Source organism: Carassius carassius, chromosome 29 (assembly GCF_963082965.1).
Source record: "Carassius carassius chromosome 29, fCarCar2.1, whole genome shotgun sequence".
Taxonomy (NCBI): domain Eukaryota; kingdom Metazoa; phylum Chordata; class Actinopteri; order Cypriniformes; family Cyprinidae; genus Carassius; species Carassius carassius.
Genome location: NC_081783.1, coordinates 14,137,166 through 14,160,364, shown reverse-complemented (window position 1 = coordinate 14,160,364; position 23,199 = coordinate 14,137,166). Strand labels below are relative to the sequence as shown.

Below are 23,199 nucleotides of genomic sequence, written 5' to 3'. Positions count from 1 at the left end.
ATTAATGTTGCCATGACAACTGCATAATTCATGAATTGTATTAGTGTTCCATTTGTCGCTTTTGAGTTATGATTCACCCCAGCCAAGGATTGTCAAAAAAAAAAAATCTTTACCCGCACCCACATTGTTTTAAGACCCCCATCATCTTCTGACTCCTTAAATGTCAAAGTGTCAGCTTTTTTTCCCCCAACGAGATGGCATGAATTAATCTGCTCTCATAAATATCTTGTTAGCATCAGTTTGTATAAGACACTCTCATAATTATACAGATACAAAGATACCGGCAGCACACCAACCACTGAGCATTAAAGTGCCACATAGCGGTGAGGATAGGAACTACAACCTCAACCACTACATATTTTAGTATCGTATTTACTATAATATTTCAGGAAAGTCGCATGTCTATAAATGTATGGAGTTTATTAATGATGGATGTACTTAACATATGTGTTATAAATCCATTTATTTGTTTTCCAACAATAAATGTATTGGACCATTACATATAGTAAGTCTTTTCAATATGCTTTATGGAGGTTTTGTATGTAAAATTGTTTAAAAACCAAGGGATAAAAGTAGTTCGATGAGCATTAACAAATTGTGATTGCTTTATGCTTGTTTGTTGTCTGTGTCCTGTTGCTTGTCAAAACTGGAGAGAAATTCTAAAGGAGAGAGACAAAGAGATTAATGTTAATGTTTTTGGGCATTCTCAAAAAATAAAATCAAGGCATATTCAATAATTAAACTGAAATGAACTGGTCTTGCTTATTATCGAGTGGCTAATTACTGAGCCTAATTTAAATCAAACAAAAAAATCTTGAAATGCAGATTTTTTTCTTTCAATGAAAATATTAATTAGCTCCATAATATATTCAGATGTATTAATATGACAGACTGAATGGAAAAGGATTGATAGATAGACATAATATAGTTTTGAAAAACAAGTGGACCCATATGTAATTTCTGGATTTTTCTTTCTTTTACCTTCTGTAGTTTGATCAGTTATTATCATAAGAGCATGTCAGTATTTTGGCAATAACCTGTGTCTAGCTTCTACCAGTTGACAGTTGTATTGGTTTCAAAAAAATTGTAACGTGACACTTTATAAGACGTCACAAACAAAAAATTCACTAGTAAAAAATCAATGCTGTACAGTAGACTGACCTTCAGCTCCAGATGAGACACGGCTGACATCCGAGTGTGCAGGTGAGATGTTCTCCTCACTATCAACTAAAACACACATCCAGATCTTATACTCAACACAAAACAAATACTATGCATGTTATTTTACAACTTAAGCAAATTACATTTTCTTCTACCCAGGGGCGGATCTAGAAAAATATTGGTGGGGTGGCAAGAAGGGGGCAGGAATTTTTGAGGGGTGGCAACATATATATATATACTAAATTTAGTCACAGTCATCACAGTTTGATGATAAATAGTATATGAACACATTACAAAAGGGCACAGGCTGCCATTTACAAACTTAATCTCATGCAATCAAAGTCTTGCATTTGAAACATACAAGGAATAAGTGACCATACAATGTGATCTCACTTAATAGGAGATAGAAGTGTGATAGAAGTAATGGGCATTATCACAGGAAAGGCATTAAGGTTAAGACACAGGTGATGAGTGGCAGATGTGTGAGAGGGGAAGCATACTGTTTTTGACTGACTATACAAAATAAGAAATGTATATAAAAAACAACAAAAAGAACAACATTGCTTCATATTCAGCAGGATTTACACCATTTACACCAGTGTCACATTTTAAATTTTGTTTTTTGTAGTGAGTATACAGTGACCCCCCCCCACCTCATTCTCACCTGTCCCAGAGCATTACCCCATAAGCACCACCACACTCACTTATGCATACAGTATTCATCGACGTGTAATTGAGAGCATTATGAAAGATTAAAGTGTTATCAACATTTCAATTTATTATAAGAAACACAAGATGCCAATGACATCTCCAGCTGGGGAGACTCAACTGACTTTCTACTTTTTAGTGTTTATCACCAACTAACTCAACCAGTCAAGAGCTACATTTAGCCTTAGATGTTATATGAATATGGTCCCTGAAGCATAGGTTTTATTATCTGACAATAATAATAAATAAATAAACATTATAGGCACAAATACAAATGTACTTTTAGAAATTGTTTTTGGAAAAAATGGTGTTATTGTTTTGGCAAGTTTAAATTAAAACATCTATGAAAACTTGTGTGATATTCCTTTAAAATAACATTTTAGTAGATATTTTTTAAAGTATATTTTACTGTGCAATTTCTTATATATTTTCTTAGTTAGACCGAACTTTTATTTTGGTGGGTTGTAGACAGAGTTTCTGTGTTTTTTAATAAACTATTATTATTATTAGCTATTAGGCCTACTTGAAGTATAGCATACTCTACTGTGCAATAGTACTATATTTCTGTTTAAATTTCTTCAAGTTATACACAAATTTTATTTTGACAGGTTTCCGTAAAGACATTGCGGTTTCTGTCTGTGGATACGGATGAATGAAGATAGTTTTATCAAATGTAATGGTGAAATCCACTCCTAGCATGCTGGCGTGCACATGTGTAGCCTACATCATGCGTCAATATAGTGAAGAGCTGAAAACACCCCGCGTGCTTCAGTGTGTGTGTAGTAGTAGTAGAAGAGCACACATTGAGCACACGCTCATTCCCAGAGACGTGTATAACAACACCTTTAATATTCACAGACACTATTCCATATCGAGATCTGATTAAATGTACAGCCCTTCTTTTGATTTGTTTATTCAAAAATGGCCGAATTCTGTGACGTTCTGCTTTATAGAGCAAGTTCCATTTGTGACTGAATTCCGCGATTCAATCCGTGTCGCTTTGCAAACACAGACAGGGTGAATTTATGAATGAAAGTGTGAAAGTTCTGACACAAAACGAAGTTGTTACGTATCCTCACGATTTTTAAAAGTGGGTAACGTATCACTTAGGAGACTACACCACTGTAATGTTAGTTATTTTATCATCTCAAAGTCAGTGCTTTCATTAAAGCTTCATTTCTTGACAGATAATCCATTTTTACCTCTTTCCTCCTGTGTCTCCTCGCGACTCATGGTTCCCTCGCGTCGCGCGCGCTCAAAGTTTTCCAAACAAATCAGTCTTGTGCCGCTCTGGCGTCCTCTCGTGCTGCGGCATTTACTGCAGTCGGACATCGGAGATTCGCGAGCGTAAATTTTAAAATTGGCCATAACTTTAATTCGTTGCTGCCAACTGGGGTGGCAGCAGGGGTGGCAAGGCTTTCTTTTAGGGTGGCATTTGCCACCCCATGCCACCACGGTAGATCCGCCCCTGCTTCTACCCCATCTGGTTTATATTTTTAGCCTTCTTACCTCTGCCCTCCTCACTAGGGCTGTCCTGGCTGGGTGTAGGGCTGCCGTCATGTTCCCAGAGGGCCGCTGATCCAGTTTGGGAAGAGCGCAGATGGATGCGAGGTTGCACATGCTTGTCTCCTGGGCTGAAGGACTGGGAAATTCCTACTCTACCCCTGCCGAGAGCCCAGCCGTGCCGGGATCCCAGCTTACGCCGACCCGTCCGCAGATTAGCTTTGGGGTGATCATCTTCAGCCTGAGATGAGATTCTCCTTAGTGAACTTGGGGACACTGGAGCACTGATGGGATCCTTCTCATGACCTGAGAGGGGTGAAACAGTGAAGTCAAAGATAACATTTTTATTCTCTTTCTGGTGAGGTAAAGATCTTTATGAACGAATCTCACAAACCTGACAATTAAGGGTTTTTTACACTGCAACATTATTTTCAAAATTATTAAACCCATTATCCCCCCAAATTCTCCTTATTCTCCTTAAACTTGAAAAATATAAAATATGTAATATATTAATGATTACAAAAAACAATTAATAAAATATCTTGTTAATTTTTGTTGTGCTGTCTTTGTCTTTAATTTATGCTGATAATATTTAATAATATTCTTTCTGATAATATTCTTTTTATGAGAACGACAAAGCAAAGAAAAAATTAATATGGAAGAAAAAATTACAAATCCCCTTATTTGTTCAAAGTCAATGGCTTGTTATATGTATCTACCATATACACAGAAATTGCAATACATATAAGTACTATTACACTGTTACTGTTGGTATTCATATTAACATAAATCTCAATGCTGTATACACTCTGTGCAATATTCATTTGATCTGCAAATTCCATTCCTTTGCTCCTTCACATAAACACAGAATTACTATGTCTGGTTGTGATCCATGGGAATCGCATAATGTGGAAGGGTAACAGCATCATTCATTGTTATGGGCTTTTTGGGACCTTTTTGTGTTTTACAGAGTCCAGGGACGCCTGCAGTCTTAACTTACTGGCACTCTCTTACGCTCTGTGGTACAATACATCTAATGTTATTACACCAGCCATACAGCTCTGCAGTCTCACCAGGCGCTGGGGCTGAAGAGATGGGAGCACCGTCTACAGCATCCGCGAGGTTCTCTATACTTCCAGCAGCAATAAACTGAGCACGGCTTTCTTTGCTTCCACCTTTAGGTTTTATCAGCTTCTTCATGCGGTCTGCGATCCAGTTTGACTTCCTGAAGCCACAAGAGAGTTTATAGGTAATTGAAAGGCCGCCAGCAAGATTCAGACCAGTCAAAAAAAAAAGGTAAAAGAGAAAAATGGCAGGATGTCGAGATGAAAAAGAGCATACAGTGATTAAAGCAATGTGTCTGCTAGAGACAGATGTTAAAGCCTCACTAACTTTGGTTGTTTGAGTGGACTCATGCCAGCCAGACCAGGCTCCAAAACACGATACTGATCCATTATCTTCTCCACCAGCTTCTGCTTCTCCCTGCGCAGCTCGTTGAGCTTGTCACTGAGGTGGAGAGAGATGGACAGATGGGAGACTGATGCAGGTGGTTCTACATGGTGCTTATGGATAAAAGTGAGCTGCGGATGTGTGTTTGTTCTTACAGGTACTCTCTCTGCTGGTTGTGGTGCTGGTCTCGGCTCTCCAGCCTGCTCTCCAGTAGGGCCTTGTTATCTTTGGCCAGATTCTGGTTCTGCTCTACTAGATGCCGGTTCTCCTCCTCCAAGTTTGCCTTCAACTGGGTTAGGAGCTATAGAAAACATATAAATACTAGGGCAATAAATTATACTATACATTAAAATATGTATTGTTAAACTTTTTTTTAGTTACTGTGATTAATCTCAGACTTTCAATATAATGAAATGCATAATAAGACCACAGAATTTAAACCTGTAAATAATTCTTAAATAAAAAAATGTAAACAAAAAATGACAAATGATACACACAAAACTGATAAGAATTCAATCTAAAAATGTACTTTTAAGACATCAGATCAAGGCTATACATATATATGTATATATATATCACTCTTTGTTATATTGCAGCCATTTGCTAAAATCAATCAATCAATCACAAGTTAATTTTTTTCCTCACCTTCCTGTACACACAGCACCCCATATTGACAGAAAAACACAGAATTGTTGACATTTTTGCATATTTATTAAAAAAGAAAAACTGAAATATCACAGGGTCCTAAGTATTCAGACCCTCTGCTGTGACACTCATATATTTAACTCAGGTGCTGTTCATTTCTTCTGAGGATCTTTGAGATGGTTCTACACCTTCGTTTGAGTCCAGCTGTGTTTGATTATACTGATTGGACTTGAATAGGAAAGCCACACACCTGTCTGTATAAGACCGTACAGCTCACATTGCATGTCAGAGCAAATGAGAATCATGAGGTCAAAGGAACTGCCTGAAGAGCTCAGAGACAGAATCGTGGCAAGGCACAGATCTGGCCAAGGTTACAAAAAAATTCTGCTGCACTTAGGGTTCCTAAGAGCACAGTGGCCTCCATAATCCTTAAATGGAAGACGTTTGGGATGACCAGAACCCTTTCTAGAGCTGGCCGTCTGGCCACACTGAGCTATCGGGGGAGAAGAGCCTTGGTGAGAGAGGTAAAGAAGAACCAAAGATCACTGTGGCTGAGCTCCAGAGATGCAGTCGGGAGGTGGGAGAAAGTTGTAGAAAGTCAACCATCACTGCAGCCCTCCACCAGTCGGGGCTTTATGGCAGAGTGGCCCGACGGAAGCCTCTCCTCAGTGCAAGACACATGAAAGCCCCCATTCTCTGGTCTGATGAGACTAAGATAGAACTTTTTGGCCTTAATTCTAAATGGTATGTGTGGCGAAACCCAGGCAATGCTCATAACCTGTCCAATACAGTCCCAACAGAGAAGCATGGTGTTGGCAGCATCATGTTTTTCAGCTGTAGGGACAGGACGACTGGTTGCAATCGAGGGAAAGATGAATGTGGCCAAGTACAGGGATATCCTGGACAAAAACCTTCTCCAGAGTGCTCAGGACCTCAGACTGGGCCGAAGGTTCACCTTCCAACAAAACAATGACCCTAAGCACACAGCTAAAATAACGAAGGAGTGGCTTCACAACAACTCGGTGACTGTTCTTGAATGGCCCAGCCAGAGCCCTAACTTAAACCCAATTGAGAATCTCTGGAGAGAGCTGAAAATGGCTGTCCACCAACGTTTACCATCCAACCTGACAGAACTGGAGAGGATCTGCAAGGAGGAATGGCAAAGGATCCCCAAATCATGGTGTGAAAAACTTGTTGCATCTTTCCCAAAAAGACTCATGGCTGTATTAGATCAAAAGGGTGCTTCTACTAAATACTGAGCAAAGGGTCTGAATACTTAGGACCATGTGATATTTCAGTTTTCTTTTTTAATAAATGTGCAAAAATGTCAACAATTCTGTGTTTTTCTGTCAATATGGGGAGCTGTGTGTACATTAATGAGGAAAAAAAATGAACTTAAATGATTTTAGCAAATGGCTGCAATATAACAGAGTGAAAAATTTAAGGGGGTCTGAATACTTTCCGTACCCACTCTGTATATATATAAATATATATGAAATGGTTGTGCTCCTAAAAATGTTTGTGGAAACTGTTATTTTCTTCAGCAATGGAAAGTAAAAAATTACAGTATTTATTTGAATTAGCAACTTCTTGTAACAGACTTTAACAATACATTTAATGAAATATAATTGTTTAATTAAAAATTGTCCTTGCTGTTTAAAAGTACTGGCTTAACACAATTTTTTTTTATAAAATGTACTGTATATATTCACACAGAACTGTCATAATGTGCATTGTGCTCAGACCTGGTTTTGGCTGCTGAGACGGACGGTGTTGAGATCCAGCTGTTGGTTGTGCTCTTTAAGAGCGCTGAGTTCTCCCTCCAGTCTGGTCCGCTCAAGCTGAGCCGTACTCAACTCTGCCCGCAGAACTGAACTCTGAGCCAGCAGCTCGGACTGCACCTGAACCCACTCCTTCTGCAGGTTCTGATATCTACACATTAAACAGGAGAATCACACTAAACTACACATGTCATGAAAGTCACATTTTACTCCCAAAACAAATAAGGTTTAAAAAAGGCTTTATGACATTTGTATTAATTTTTAATTTGTGATTATATTTTTATATACAAGTGTAAATAATTCAAAGTAGATCTAATTTAGTCTTTCACTTCCGTTTTCATTTTCATGCTCAATATTTATCTTGATTCTGAGGTTAAACCCAGACATGTTTTTGTCAACTATCAGTCCATGCATCTAGACAAGTGATCAAAACACTAATCTATATAAACACAGTTATCTACCTACACTAAACTGAACATACTGAATACAAGTATACTTCCTCCTGCTGGGATATATTTAGATATTTTTCTTTTATCTTGTTCACCAAAGCATCCGGCATTACAAATATTTTCATGGGCTGTCACACCATGGCAACAACTGTTGGAAACTGGCTATGAAATGACTCATGTTGTGGGGCGACTTTGGTTGGGCTTACCGTCACCACAGTGGAAGAAGAACAGTTTGAGGTGGGTGGTATCATCACTTCCGCTCTCTTTTCTATGAATCTGCTCAACTGTAACTTCAAGTCAATTACAAATTTCTCTCACCTTTCATTGTCCATTTTCAGTCTCTCCAGCTCCTTCACGCTTTCCACCTGCCCTTGTGTCACTTTCTCCATTTTCTGTCTCTCCACACGTATCGATTCCTCTGCTTCCTCCAGCTGTGCTTTCTTCTCCAACAGCTCCTTATATCTAGACAAGCACAGTATTTACAACATTTTACAAGATTAAAATCAAAGACATTTTGATAAATTATAAATCAAGATAATTTAATCCATATGTGTGTGTGTGTGTGTGTGTATGTATATATATATATATATATATGTGTGTGTGTGTGTGTGTATATGTATGTGTATATATATGTATATGTGTGTACACACACACACAAGTATATAGAATAGGAAAAGCTAGTTTTCTTTTTTTGTGCAGGGGATAGAGGGTCAAGTGTGCTTTTTTTATTAAAAGAAAAAAGAAAACAAATAGAATTAGAAATACTTTTTTGAAACCAATACTTTTTTGAAACTTAATACTTTTTTTTTTACTGAAGTACAAGTCATGTTAACAACCTTGTGTGTTCATATTTTGATATATTTTGACATATCACAGATTTACTTAAAACAACATATGAAATAACCTAAAAAATTATATATTATCTAAAAGTATTATTATTATATTATTCTTTATTTATTTAAAATATTAATAAATAAAATAACCTTAAATTTTTCTGCTAAGACCACTTAAGGGAGTATGCAAAAATTTATAAATTTTTAAATATTTACAAATTAAATAACCTCAGATTTTATCTCTTGGAACTTTTATGTGAATAACCTACACTTATTATTTATTAAACAAATGATTATGAATGAATTTATTTTCAAATAAATAAATGGTTATTAATTTAATGAATTCAATAAATGTAACTTGTCTAAGGCAGTGTACCTGGCCTCAGTGTCTTTATATTGAGCTTCTAGACTGCGACTGGTGCTTTTCAGTTGACTGTGTTTGACCAACAACTCTTCTAACTCCGCCTCCTGTCTCTGTTGCAGAGCTGTCAATCTCTCGTGATCCCGCCTCACAGCCTCCAGGCGCATCACGGACTCCTCCTTCTCCTTGAGCCACACCCTTGATTCCGCCTCCAGAGCCGCACAGCGCAGTTCGCTCTCACTGCGACGTGCCAACACCGCCACATGTTCGCCGCTCAGAGACGCCTGTTCCACCTAAGTGAGAGGAGAGAGGGCACAAGAAAGCAGAGTGTAGTCGCTGGGGTGGAAATATCCAGTTCATGAAAAGCCTGTATAATTTAAAGTGGTGTCGTTTTATGCTTCATCAACTGTATGATTGAAAACTGTTAGTGTCCACCCACTGTAAAAACTAATATTGATTTAAACAAATGTCAGTTTCTAAAATACCCCAGGCTTTATTTCAGCATCAAGGGTCCATTTAGAGACCAGCAACCCACACTCAATCAAGCACTCACCTGTAGTTTGGTGTTGAGGGCCTGTAATTTAGCACAGTTCTCTTGCAGCGAGAAGGAGTGGCGCTGCAGGGCATCCAGCTGCTCTCTGAGCTGAGTACAGGCTGACTGAGACCGAGTCAGCTGAGACAGCAACACCTCCCGCTCTCGCTGCAGCACTGCATTCTGGGATACAACCAGAGGCATGGAGTTCAGCATACAAGTTGATATCCATTCATTTAGAATGTAATCAGAATCCCTGGACGGCGTTAATGATGTTTAAATAAAAACATACGTGTACTAGCCTTGCAGGGCCCGAAACGTAATTACATTTCAGTGTGTTTTGCATTTTATCTCACCTCCCTTTCCGTATTTATCAGTCTTTGACTCAACGCCTGCTGGCTGCCAGTGCCAGTCTCTGCAGTTGTGTGTGGTTGTTTGTTCCTTGTGTTTTCAGAGTCTTCTGCTGCATGGATACAGTCTATAGGCCCCAGGCTCTTGTTGTGGTTAGCCTTATCTACAGTACTGACAGTGGCCTCATGGGGGCTTCCTGACAGCAGTGGAGACTGTCTGTTTGATTCACAACCCTCGATTTTCTGTGTGTGAGAGTCAGGAGGAGAAAAAGCAACCTCTGGAGATGATCGTTGCTGTTGTGTAGCTGCCACATCAAGCTTTGTCTGCAACTCTTCAAGAGTTCTGTTCAGCTGAGCGATTTGATTGGACAACTCTCGGGAATGGGCACTCTCATTAGCCAGATCCTGGTTGTGAGTGGGATATTAAAGTTAGACAATTGCTGTACCTTACCAGCTTTATCCAGAACCAACCACGTGCCTCTTTAGGAAAACCTGAGCAATAACCACTTTCATTAATCTCACAAAAATGCAATTTCAGCACAGTTGTCCAAGGAGGGGAAATCTAATTGCGCTGAGGATTTTCAGATAAAAAAGCAGCTAGAAAACAATTATCTAGTTGAAAGGAAATATTCAAAGGAGACCATTTTGCAAGACCTCAGCTCAGTGGGACCTCCAGGCAAACATAATTGTAGAAATATGGTGTACTGAAGCACTATAGTAATTGCTTTTATCATTCAGATCTCACAAACAAACGCTTTGAATGCTGCACAGACCTTTGTTAGGGAGTCAATCTGGACCTTGCTCTCAGTGTGGAGTGTACCGAGCTGCAGATTCTCCTTCTGTAGCTCATCGAACTGGGCACATGTCTCTTTGAGCTGAGAAATCTCCTGACACATGCGTCTGTGGGCAGATGACAGATGTACAGATGAGTGATATACATAATATTCTTATGCCATGCTTTTTATTTCATAAGATCAGAAATAAGGACATTGACAAAGGGTTCCGTGTGAAATAAATTAAATAGTTCACAAAATGAAAATGTATTTATTATTCATATCCTTCTGTTGTTCCAAAAATACCAAAAAGGCATTATAAAAGTATCATAAAGGTGGTTAAGACAACTCGTGCGCTATATTCCAAGTTTTGTGAGCAACAGACAGATAAGAACCAATGCTTTTAGAGATATGAAAGCTGCAGTGGAAGATTATCAGTAGTGAATAAATACTTGACCTTGGGTCAAAAGAAATATAAAGCACAAGCCGACATTCATGGTGTTTGGTCATTTTTGGAGCATGGAAGAACAAGAAGAGACGACATTCATCGGAAAAAGTTACATTGGTAAGATTTTTCCAATTAATTTCTCATGCTAACCATTGCTGCATTTATTTGTTTAAAAATACAGTTAAAAACTAATATTGTGAGCTGTTTCCTATTTCAAAATGTAATTTATTCTTGTGATGGAAAAGCTATATTTTCAGCAGCAGTCTGCTCTCACATAATCCTTCAGAAATTATTCTAATATGCTGATTATATTGCAACATTTACTTGAAATATAATTTTTTTGTACCAGTGTACTGTCATGTTTGATCAATTTCTTGCTAATTAAGGTTTTTATTTCTTATCAAATTTGTAACTTTTGAGCAGTAGTGTATATATATATATATATATATATATGTATATGTATGTGTGTATATGTATAAATGTATAAAAATCATCATATTCACTTTGAACTACATGAAAGTGAGTAAATAATGGAACTATAATTTTTTTTGGTGACATACTTCAATAAGTGCGCAGGTCCCTCTGCACGTTCTTATGTCTGTACCTGTTTTGTGCCTCTAGGCTGCAGGCTCGTTGGTTGCCATGCTCTAGGGCAGATGTTGTGCTTTCCAGCTGCTGTCTAAGTCTGGCCATTTCTCGTTCTCTTTGTCGTAGCTCACGCCGTTGACTGTCCAGCTCTGCCTGACACGCCTCCTTCTCCTGCTCCAGTCGCATGACTTCAAGCAGCACTTCTTCCCGCCCTCGAGTCAGAGACTCCACCTCCACGCCAGACTCTTGCAGTTCAGCGTTTAGCTCATCTTCATGCCGCCTGGAAGACTCTAAGGTCCGTCCCAGTCTTTCAAGGTCTGCCTTAAGGTTTTGGTTGGTCAGCTCTAACTGATCACCCTATGAAAAAATAAGTTTGCTTAGTTCAGTCAACAAATAGAAAAACACCCACTTTTCTTCAGATTTGAAGGAACAGTTGACCAAAAATGACAAATGAATTTCTATGCTTGAATCTCTCTATGCTGTTAATGCCCCTTGTAATATATGAGGAGATTTTTACATAGCTCTTTTCTATACAACAGAAGTAAATGCAGAATGGAGTGTCAAAGTCAAAGAAAAGCCTTTACTGTCACTTCAGATCAATTTAATGCCTCCTCGCTGAATAAAAGTATTAATTTATGTCAAAGCAAAAATCTTACTGACATAAAAGTGGTCTATATGACTGGTATGCATAATTGAAAGGCTTTTGAAACTATATTATAGCTTTGTATATGGATTTAATTTGAAATTTAAATGATTTTGCACTGAATATCATTCAGCATGACTCACAAATCTACATATTTAAAGCTGGCATATCATGTTCAGTCATGAGACATGCAAGAGCCAATGGCATTACTGACATGGCATGAGGCCTCTTGATTCTCCAAGTTTGAATATGCAAATGAGAATTAAGAGAGGAAATTTGTAAGGTTTTGGTATGTTCCCCACACAAATCCATACAATACGGCGCACATGGACTAATATGAACTACTTTTATGGTGTTTTTTAATCTTTTGGAGGCTTGACAACCTTAATTGTCATTCAGTTTAACTATGTTTTTCCTTTGCTTTCCACAACTGAAAGCATGAGTTTGGGCAATATGAGAGTGAGTAAATTAACTTTCATTTTTCTGTAAACCACTTTAAAGACCAATTATCATCTATCACTGTTACCTATGCTGATTCTCTGCCCATTGTGTTTTTGATATCCACTCATTGTTATAGCAGAATTTTAATGTAGGCAACAGTAATATCAAAGTTTCCCCAGTCACGCAATACATATCTTGTAGTACAGCAAAAGACCAAACAAATAACCCGCCTCACCTTGCGCACGGCAGCCCTGAGTGAGTCTACGGTGCCCCTGAGATTCTCTCTCTCCCTCTCCAAGGCTGCCCTCTCTCCCTCTAATTGAGCAATCACTGCGGCCTGCATCTTCTGAAACTCCACCTGACTGCGTAGATGCATCAGCTCCTCCTCCTGCTGCATAGACTCACCCTGCAGCACCTGACAGATAAACATATTAAGTGGTTATTAGCAGACGCTTTTATCCAAAGCAAATCAAAGTGGAGTGCTGCGCTTAAAGGCACAATAGTGATGATTCATGGATCGTTCTTTGAGGAAATCAAGGGCGGCATCTATTCAATTGCAATCCCATGCCATTATGCTATATGATTCAATGAGTAAAAATGGAAAAAGTCTTCATTGTGAGAAATAGTCCTTGTTTTACACAGGTCTAGTAACCACATTAAATGTCTTTCTAAATTGCCTGTGGCAGAGATTTGTGTTTTTACTTGTGAATCATTGCCATTATCGACTGGACCGTTATCTGGACATTGAAGGGTGTGGATTGTGCAATGATGTAGTAATTAGGTTTTTCTATGTCATAACTTGATGGTTCATTACCTCTATCTGTTTCCTAGCCTCCATGAGGCTCTCTGCTGCCCTCTTCAGTCGCTGGTTCTCAGCCTCCAGGAAAACCAGCTTATGTTCGGCCTCCAAGACCTTCTTACTCTGTTCTGCCAGTTTGGAGCGCAAATCCTGGGCTAAAGTGGTCTGTCTGTCAGCCTCTTCCAGGGCCTGCTGAAGCTGGTTATGCAGGGCGAGGGTGTCCTGGGAGAATTTATCTTCTTCTGTCTTCTGGGCTTCTGGACTGTATGTCTGAGATGTCTCTTCTGTGATGTCTTTCTTCCTTTCAATTTCTTTCTGACCCTCGGCCTCTCCTCTCTCTTTGGTGTTCATTTCATCTATAACCTTCTTTTTTCTCTCACTGAGGATTACGACGCTCTCCTCTCCCCCCTCTCCATCTTCTCTCTGGGCTTTTATTATGCCTTCTTTTCCATCGTGTTTTTCTCTTCTCGTGTCATTTCCCTCGCATTCCCCTCTTGGGATTAATGGCTTTTTCCCTTCTTTTCCCTCTGAGGCTGTTCTCTCTTCCTCTAGGTCTTTTCGTTTCTGTTTTGTCCTCAGCTCTTCGAGATTTATCTTCAAGCTGCTATTTTCATTCTTCAGACACTCCATCTAACAGTTGAAAGAGAAATGACAGGGCCGGATTCAGAGAGTTGAGAAGAGGACAAAATGACAGTAGACAAAACGCTTAGAATAACTGTCTTTAAATCCATCTAAAGTGCCTCACCTCCTTGAGGGTGCTTTGAAGCTTTTGTGAGAGTTGGTCCATGTGTCCCTGGAGCTCTTCAGTCATCTCAGGGGGGTTGGACTGCTGAGTCTAGAAGAGAGACAGGAACATGGGAAACCTGACAATTTACATAAATTAGTCTGAATAAAATTTGTAGCCTGAGGACTAAAAACGTCAAAACATCCACTGACCTCTCGTTCGGCCTGCAAGAGCTCTAGTCGTCTCCTCAGTTCAGCGTTCTCGTTTTCAGCTCCCAGAAGCCTCAGCGAGGAAGCCTCGTTTACCTCCTCACTCAGAGGCTTTAGATCTAAATGACAGTAAGTGAAACACATGTGCACTTAACTCCATGTTATTCCTTGTTGTTCCTTTACAACGCGGCTAAAAGTCAATCTCCAAAACCTTCACCCTCCCACTTCCTCTCAGAATGAGCTGCCAATCTCCACCTGAACTGCTGAGACCACTGCAACTTTCAAGAAGCAGCTTAAAACACAACTTATTCTCAAGCATTTAACCACCCCATAATCGTAAACCTATGCACTTACCCACTCACACACGTGTGTGTGTGTGTGTGTGTGTGTGTGTGTGTGTTCTCCTTTATCTTTAACCAAAGGTTTTTGGGTTTGGAATGACATGAGGGTGAGTAAATGATCACCGTTTTTATTTCTGGGTGAACTATCCCTTTAAGGATTAGTTTACTCAAAAATGAAATTCCTGTTGTCAACTCATGAGAAGCGAGACAGGATGTTTCTGCTTCTCTTTTCTACATGATGAAAGTATGGATGAACATTGTCAAGCTATAAAAAGAGATTCAAAAGAAAAATCAACATGAAAGTGTTATTTGTTAAAGCTCAGCACTGTCTATTCCCCTTCATTTTCATTGTATGGGAAAGAGCATCCAGAACAATGCCAATCTTTTCCTTTTGTACTTTCCTACATACAGGTTTGGAAAGACATGAGAGTTAGTGAACGCTGACAATTTTAATTTCTGTGTAAATTATCCCTTGACTGAGTGTTAGTGATAGGGTGAAATGTAAATGTATGCATAAATGTCTGTTCCTAAACACGACAGCTTGATTTTCATATACATGATTGATATACATATACATGAACACATGAAATCAATCGTCTACCTATGGCAGTTGAGTCATAATATCAAATCATGCATAAAACCTACCAATCTCAGGCACGTTTATCTCCCGAACGTCCTCGTGTGACTCTAGCTCTGATTGGAGGAAATGCTGATGAGTCATATTCTGACTGACACCCACAGAATGAACCTGACGCTTGAGATCCACCTGCAGACTCATATTCATCTCCAACACCTCGTCTACCCTCTGTCTCTCAACATCTCGCTCCTACACAAATGCAATTATATACCCATAAAGCATTATGAATATACTGTACGTCACATTTTAGAAAAACGCAGTTCTTTCATATAACTTTCAAACATTTTAGTAGATCTAGTAAAGTAGCTTTTTGAAGTTTTACATAATCAAAATTGAGCTCCACAGTCACAAATGGAAGCGTAACAATAAAACACTATAAGTTCATAAAGTCATTCATACACCCTCCATATCCACAAGCTTCTGCCTGAGAAGAAGATTTTCCTTCTCCAGTTCCCGCAGAGCAGTGCACCGCGCTCGAGCGTCAGCCAGCTGCTCATCCAGCAGTGCCTTGTTCTCTTGCAGCGAAGCACAGTACTGCTGCTGCTCCTGTAGGGTCGGAGAAAATGACTGTTACAGAAATCATTCACCAACTTTCATGCTGTTCCAAACCCAAACCTGACTTACTTTCATGCTGCTAACCAGGAACTCCTTATGCATTGTGTTTTATTATCGATCACAACTTTTTAAAGCTTTTATTCTACAAAGTTGATCATGTCATTACTATCCAATAATGAAGTAATCTAGTATTATTTCCAGATGAAAGCACTTCACTTGGTTAAAACAAATGCAAAAAATACACTACTATTTAACAATTTTAGATATGTAAGATTTGTTTTTTACAAATTTATATTTTTAAATGGTGTTTTTGTACTTTCTGTATCAAAGAGTATTGAAAAAATGCATCCGTATCCACAAATATTAAGTAGCACAATCTTTTTTTGGCATTGATAATAAGAATATTAGAGTGACTTCTGAAATATCATGTGAGTGAGGACTGAAGTATTGGCTGACAAAAAAAAAAGACATTTTAATACATATTACAATAGAAAACAGTTTAAAATGCATTATAAATGGTAGTTTAAGTTGCTCTATTTAATGTATTCATAAATACCATCTTCATCTTTGCATGGTGCAGCTTCATGCAGGGTTCCTTTTGTGTTCAGCTGAAGAAAGTAAGTCTTATTGGTTTGGAACAAAATGAGAGTGAGTAATTGACAGATTTTTTTTTTATTCAGTGACCTATCGCTTTGAAAATTACCCTTTGCTTTAAGTTTTCTTTCTTGCAACTTGCGTTTCTCACAACTGATCATTTACCAGAATACAAGCAGCACAAAATATTACTCCATTGGGCCTGATGTATATCTCCTCCTCTACCTTCAGCTGTGTGCGGTACAGCTCCATGCTGCGGAGCCGATGTGTGCAGTTTTTCAGCTCCGCCTGCAGTTGCTCTGCTCTGGCTGCACGCTCACGCAGACAGTCCAGCTCATCCTTCAGACCCCGACTCACACGCGCTTCCACCTGCAACGCTCGGTTCTGAGCAAACCAAACATAAGACAGTATGTCAGTGAAATCTAGCCGGCGGTGTCCATAAACATTTATTAATGATTATACAGTGTCTGTTATCAATATAGTGTGCTCACTTCCTTCTGTAGTTTCTTTATTTCTTCCTCCATAGTTTGCATTTCTTGCTTGTAATCCAGGAGTTGATCGCCTCTATCCTCCCTTAAAACATTTTAATGTGGAAACACTTTTTAAAGATGAAGTGTGTATTTTCTGTGGCACTGGTGCAACGAAAAGAAAATTCTAAAAATAGAATTCGGACAGCATTCATTTGAAATACAAATCTTTTGAAACATTATAAAAGTCTTTGCTGTCACCTTGGATTGATTTTCAGCGTCTTTGCTGAATTAAAAAATATTACTGACCCCAAAAACTGAACGATGGTGTATACAGTCCTTAAATATGCTTTGCAAATACACTCACAGTTCCTGTTTGAGTCGGCGCAGTTTAGCTTTGCTGGCTGCCAGCTGCACAGCCAGTCCTTCGGGAGGTCCATCTCCAAACCCGCTTGACGTGGTTAAATGGGCTGTAGATGATTCCTGTTCCTGACAAAGCTCTGCTATCCTCTGAAGAGCAAACAGAGACATCCATAGCTGAAGAGCACCCTTTCTTAACACACAACTGTGAATTAATCATATCTAGCCTCACCTACTTGCACCTGAAGTTGTCAGACTGCCAAAACAAATTCTTCCCTCACCTCCAAATGTGTGTCTCGTTGGCCGAGCAGGTTCTGGATCTGTTTGGCCATGGAGCAGAAGAGAGTCTGCAGCTCGGCTCCATTCAGCCCACACATGTCTCCAAACTCCAAAGGAAGCACTGCGCTTGGGTCCTGGGTCACCTGGAGCAGGGTAGATCACGGAGTTATTTGCACACTACACAAATGCGCTTTAGATTGAAATTGAAAATATGTTCAATATGCACTGACCTCCTGTATGTAAAGTGCAAGCTCTGCTTGTGTATCAATGTCCAAGCACTGAATCTGCTGAATAAACGTTTCTTTCTTTTCACACTGATGACAATAAGTCATAGAACAGAGAGAAATGAATCACACAATGTAAGCATCAATCGGTTTACATTAGTAACATTAGACTCTAATCAATTTACAGTACTTTAACGGTCCATTAAATATATTAAAAGTGTTAAGAGTGTTTTGTTACCTGTACTGCACAGCCTAGCAATAACAGTAGCAGTCGTCTTAGCTCTGCAACAGCTCCCTCTTTTGACAAGAAAACCAACATAACACCAACTCAGCTTAATTGATTAAAAAATTTGCACTTTTTGATCATTTCTGTTTATTTAATAATAATCAGAGAGAAAATGTTTTCTTTTTTAAATGACAGGACCGCACCTGTCAAGGGATCTCGACCTAAAACGGCAACATTTGGTAGCGGCATCAGCACCAGCTGCTGTAGATTCTCCTGAAAGAGCAACACACGTGAAAGAAATGACAAGCATTAAAACCTCACTGGTGTTCTGTCATCCCAGACAGTGTGCAAGTAATAGGTTTAAGTATGACATGCATTAGAGCGAGAAGAAAGTAATTCATATGCAGTCATGGCCAAAAGAAAACAAGCTTGAGTGTAGAAAATAGGTTTATTAATCTGCAGCAACTGACATCTCATTCAGTATGTATGACCAATGATCTTGTTTTTACACTGCTAATTTTCTAATGCTTTTAAAAACAACTTACTCTAAGAAAAAGTACTGTGGCAGTACCATGGTACAGTGATATAATGTGGATATAATCATATACAGTGGTATTTACACCATTCCAAAAAAATACCAACAATTTACATAAATCCAAAAAGTAACAACTGTAATACTTTGTTTAAGTGTATTTAAGTGAAATTTGCTGATGCTGTAAAAGTTTATTTTGGTAACACTTTCTATGAAGCCCATATTTATAATACATTATAAGGATATTCTTTAAGGCATTATAATGAATGCATAATGCATTATAAAAAAAACTTATGTTATATCAACTCATGAATAAGCATAACAACAATCATAATACATCATAATACTTATGTATTTGTGGTTATAAGTTAAAGAGTATGATTATTGATAACACACAATGAATATCATATTAAATCTGGCGCTAATGTTAATTAATTGATGGGAGTTTAATACTCCAACTGAAAAAAAATGCAATGTTTTATATGGTTACATTTTATTTTGATGGTTCCTTTAAGTAATCGACTATAAACAACTTTGCCAATACATGCCAACTAACTCTCATTATCAGTATGCTCAAGAATGGTAAAATGTAGTATGGTAGAATAAGTTGACATACTTGCAAAGACAGTTATAGTCAGTTTATCTGTTGGTTGACCATCAAAATAAAGTGTTAGCATATAATTACAGTAGCAGACATACTAATACTCTACTGACCGCTAGCTGATAAGTAGTTGCAGAGTTACATATCAACAGCTGTCTAAAGGGTACCATCAAAATAATCAAACTGAAATTACAATAAAAATAGTTCAAAGCAAATGTCATATTGCACATTCATATGACCTGTTATCTGATCTTATGGCTGTTTGAGAAAAAAAAAGTTGTCATTATTATTATTACTACTACTTAAGTGGTCTTTGACTGCTTTAAGTAGCATCAGAAAAATAGCAAGATATCATACTTATAATACATTATAACTATAAGAAATATAATTCATTGTTAAAGTGGATGCAACGTGTTCATTGTGTTATAAATAATCATACTCTTAAAAGCTATAACCACAAATAAGTTTTTTTAATTTTAAAAGGTTTTTTATAATGCATTATGCATTCATTATAATGCTTTAAGAATACCCTTATGTATTATAAATACAGGCTTCATAGAAAGTGTTACCTTTATTTTTTTGTAAAATAAATAAATAATAACAAAGTTAATTAATTAATATACATTTGTGACCCTTGAGCACAAATTCAGTCATAAGTAGCATGTCAATAATACATTGGGTTAAAATCATTATGATATTAAGTAAAGATCACGTTTCATGAAGATATATTGTAAATATCCTACTGTAAATGTATCAAAACTTAATTCTTGATTAGTAATATGCATTGCTAACAATTTTTTCCCCAGTATTTAGATTTTTTTTTTTGCACACTCACATTCCAGATTTTTAAATAGTTGTAACTCAGCCAAATATTGTCCACCTATCCTAACAAACCATACATCAATGGAAAGCTTATTTATTTCAGCTTTCAGATGATGTATAAATCTCAATTTAAAAAGAAATGGCCCCTTATGACCTGTTTTGTGATCCATGGTCACATATGGATATTTGACATGCCCTGTGGTGTATTTTATTGTACACATTTTTAATAATTAAAGACAATCAGTTTATTTGTTATTTGAGTATTAATAGTATTGTTTCTAATATTTACTAATAATTTGAATTTTTCGATTTTCATTTTAATTCTAGTTTTAAGCGTTTTATTTTTTTTTTTTTTTTTGCTATATTTCTGTTTAGCCTTCATTTACTTTTATTTCAAAAAAATTTTTTTAAACTTATTTCACTTCAGTCAGCTGCCAAGGCAACATTTCAGATTTTTGCTTTAAGTTTAAGCTTTTTATCTACACTCTCAGAAAAAATAAAAAAGGTACAAAAGCTGAGACGGTGCCCTTTCAAAAGGGACAAATATGTACTATATAAGTACTAATGTTTACATTTTAGGTACTAATGCTGTATGTACATTTAAGGTACTTATATCCACCCTTTAGGGATAAATAAGATAAGAAGGTGTAAGGCTACTGCCCCAGTGAAAGCTTGTGTATCATTTTTTCTAAGAGTATAATATTTAGCCTACATTTTATTTCATCTTTATTTAAATTAATAAAATATATTTTTATAGTTTTATTTAATACTGTGTGTTTAGTAAACAACACTGGTTATTTCACATAAGATTTCTCTTATACTTTCACAGAAATGTATGGATCACTTGCCTATATTTAGTGTAACGATTAATCAGATACGTTTCCTCAAAGATAAACCAACTGTGCAGTCAGCAACCACACTCTGTTTTTATTTTAAAGAACTAAATGTACAAATTCAAGATAATGCAGGTCAGTACAAAGTCAAGCGAAACCATGAATGAGAGTTTTTTTGCTACAGTTTTCTAATGACTATAAGCTTTTTGCTCTCATTTTAATTTTAAAATGTCTGTCACATGAAATAGCTTGTCATTAACACATGCTTTGTGTGAAAATAGTAGTATAAAAAACATGTCCACAACTAGGACATTTGAAACAAGAAGTGAAACCACAGTGACCTAAAAAAACAAACATGGCTAACTTGTTCCACCGCTACAAGGGCAGTATACTGTTCACTGAGTTACTAAGCAGTTCATTCATACACTGTGTACATGATATTTACCATCAGGTACAGGCAGTATTTCTATTTGAATCAGGGAATCAAACAATATTTTGCATTTGTGGAAAGATATTTCTTATGTTTTCACATAGTGATTTGACTGATGTTTTATTTCGGTACCTGATAGTATGATCTCAAGTGTCGATTGAGGATGGAAAAGTTCTGCACCCTGAGAATCTTGTCGTCTCCCACATTGTGGTAGATTTGTTCTACCTTTGGAATGGGATCACTGATTAAAGAAACCAAAAAAACAACAAAAATGTCACTGTTGAACTATCATCAGTGAAGCGTCTGTCAGCTTTTAATCAAGCTACATTACTCAAAGCAAAATAGATATCTTTCATTTTTTTCGACTTTCACTTTGTAAGTCTTTCTTACATGATCCTCATGACCTCATTGAGGTAGACTCCATTGGTAAGCTTCAGGTACCGCCTCATGGCATTCTGGGAGTTGGAGTTTACTTCCATGTATTCCTGAGAGAGTGATCCATTGTCCTCCCTATCGACAATACCCTCAAATAGAAGAACCTTACAGACAATAATAAAAAACAATTCCCTGCTCACATCAAGGTTGTCTAAGAAGAAAATCTAAGATCTGAATATAACAGATTTGTGTTCTGTCTTGTGAATGCTTTACTTTCTACATGAAGTTTGCTAGATATTTTTCAGATGTCCAGATCAAATAAAAAGTTTAATTTTGACTCTAAATTCTAAAGAAATCATTTAGATATTTTAAGATATCCCTCGCTTTTTAAAATAACTCTGTTTTAAAGCATGGTAGCTGTTTTTAGCTGGTCAAAGGTAGCTACAAACATGGTCCATCAAATTGATCCAAAACAAAGCAAAGCGTGTGAAGATTTCAGCAGGGAAGAGCATAAATCTTGACCATTTTTTAGCTTTTATCGTTCAGATTTAACTGTAAGTAACATGAATGGATCGAAATATCCTTTCTGAACATTACTTATAGTTGCAGAATACTTCTGAATTGGTTTCTAAAGTTAACAAAACTTTTTATCGAACAAAATGAAGATTATCAATTGAACTTGAATAGTTTTTGCTTACTACCTACCCATGTAACAAGTGCACTTCCCATAAATTCTTCTAACATTTCCGTAACGTCTACGTCCATCTTCTTCTGCTGTACCTGATCTTCCTTTATTCCTCAAAATACAACGGATTATTTAAATAATATACTCTAAAGTGTACACACATGGTTATCGTAATTCCGTTGACAATAGACTGTCAATATAAAACTGTTTAACCGTTAACATGATTGCTTTCTGTGCCTTTCCCTTCCTTCATTAGTCACACTTCGAAACCACACCGGAATCTAGAGTTGCATTAGATCTGTTCCCCTCCTGCGACGCCCGTGACGCTCGAGTTTCCACGTTGAGCAGAGCGAGAGCGCAACATTAGGGCTGTGTCTCAATCCTCATAGGCTGCCTATCTAGACGGCATTTTGAGCATCGAATCACAGCCACTCTTGAATCTCCACAACGCGTCTCTGATGTCTAAAAATGCATTACGCGCCTTATTACACCAAACTGTTGTCTAGTATCACTAGGATTTGAGACACAGCCTATGTGTGTGGGCAGAACTGGAAAATGAAATCTATTTAAGTCAATGAAAGTGATCGACAATGCACCTAAAATAAGTGATGTAGGTGCATCATTTGCAAAGTGACTTGGGTGCGATATTTCTCGAATTTGAGAGTGACAGAAGAGGAAAAATTAGTTTTTGCTGCTCTCTAATGGTGAATCGGTGTAGTGCGCTGCCAGGTAACGGGATCTTTTATAATAATAATAGTAGTAATAATAATGTATAATATAAGCTTGTGTGTGTGTACTTGTTTATGCTACATTTTGTGGACCAAATGTCCTCACAAGGATA

At 37.5% G+C, this 23,199-nt stretch overlaps 1 protein-coding gene across 2 annotated transcripts; it reads right to left on the bottom strand.

Annotated features, from left to right (window-relative positions):
* Positions 1-446: 446 nt before the first annotated feature.
* Positions 447-22,640, bottom strand: ccdc88b (coiled-coil domain containing 88B). 2 transcript variants are annotated; one of them, XM_059515948.1, is made up of 29 exons: positions 22,379-22,640; positions 21,689-21,837; positions 21,431-21,539; positions 18,284-18,353; positions 18,093-18,151; positions 17,861-17,944; positions 17,633-17,773; positions 17,359-17,501; positions 17,016-17,097; positions 16,750-16,908; positions 15,775-15,921; positions 15,384-15,564; positions 14,401-14,516; positions 14,210-14,299; positions 13,480-14,094; positions 12,901-13,080; positions 11,598-11,938; positions 10,546-10,672; positions 9,779-10,177; positions 9,444-9,605; positions 8,906-9,183; positions 8,015-8,158; positions 7,212-7,398; positions 4,977-5,122; positions 4,765-4,878; positions 4,446-4,597; positions 3,379-3,678; positions 1,158-1,227; positions 447-646 (listed from the first exon to the last, which is right to left on the bottom strand). In XM_059515948.1, exons 1-29 carry the CDS (start codon positions 22,436-22,438, stop codon positions 607-609), a joined length of 4,845 nt encoding a protein of 1,614 aa, XP_059371931.1. In that variant the 5' UTR covers positions 22,439-22,640; the 3' UTR covers positions 447-606. The 2 variants fall into 2 exon arrangements, with proteins under 2 accessions (XP_059371931.1, XP_059371932.1); XM_059515949.1 differs by having other exon boundaries at positions 21,689-21,808; positions 22,379-22,639.
* Positions 22,641-23,199: the final 559 nt, after the last annotated feature.

Coding starts and splice junctions, on each gene's coding strand:
- ccdc88b (XM_059515948.1), bottom strand. CDS start 22,438: ATGGACGTAGACGTTACGGAAATGTTAGAAGAATTTATGGGAAGTGCA. Junction 15,922..16,749: donor TGTACCGCACACAGCTGAAG/GTAGAGGAGGAG, acceptor CCGACCCTACAG/GAGCAGCAGCAGTACTGTGC. Junction 10,673..11,597: donor AGCCTAGAGGCACAAAACAG/GTACAGACATAA, acceptor ATCTGCCCACAG/ACGCATGTGTCAGGAGATTT.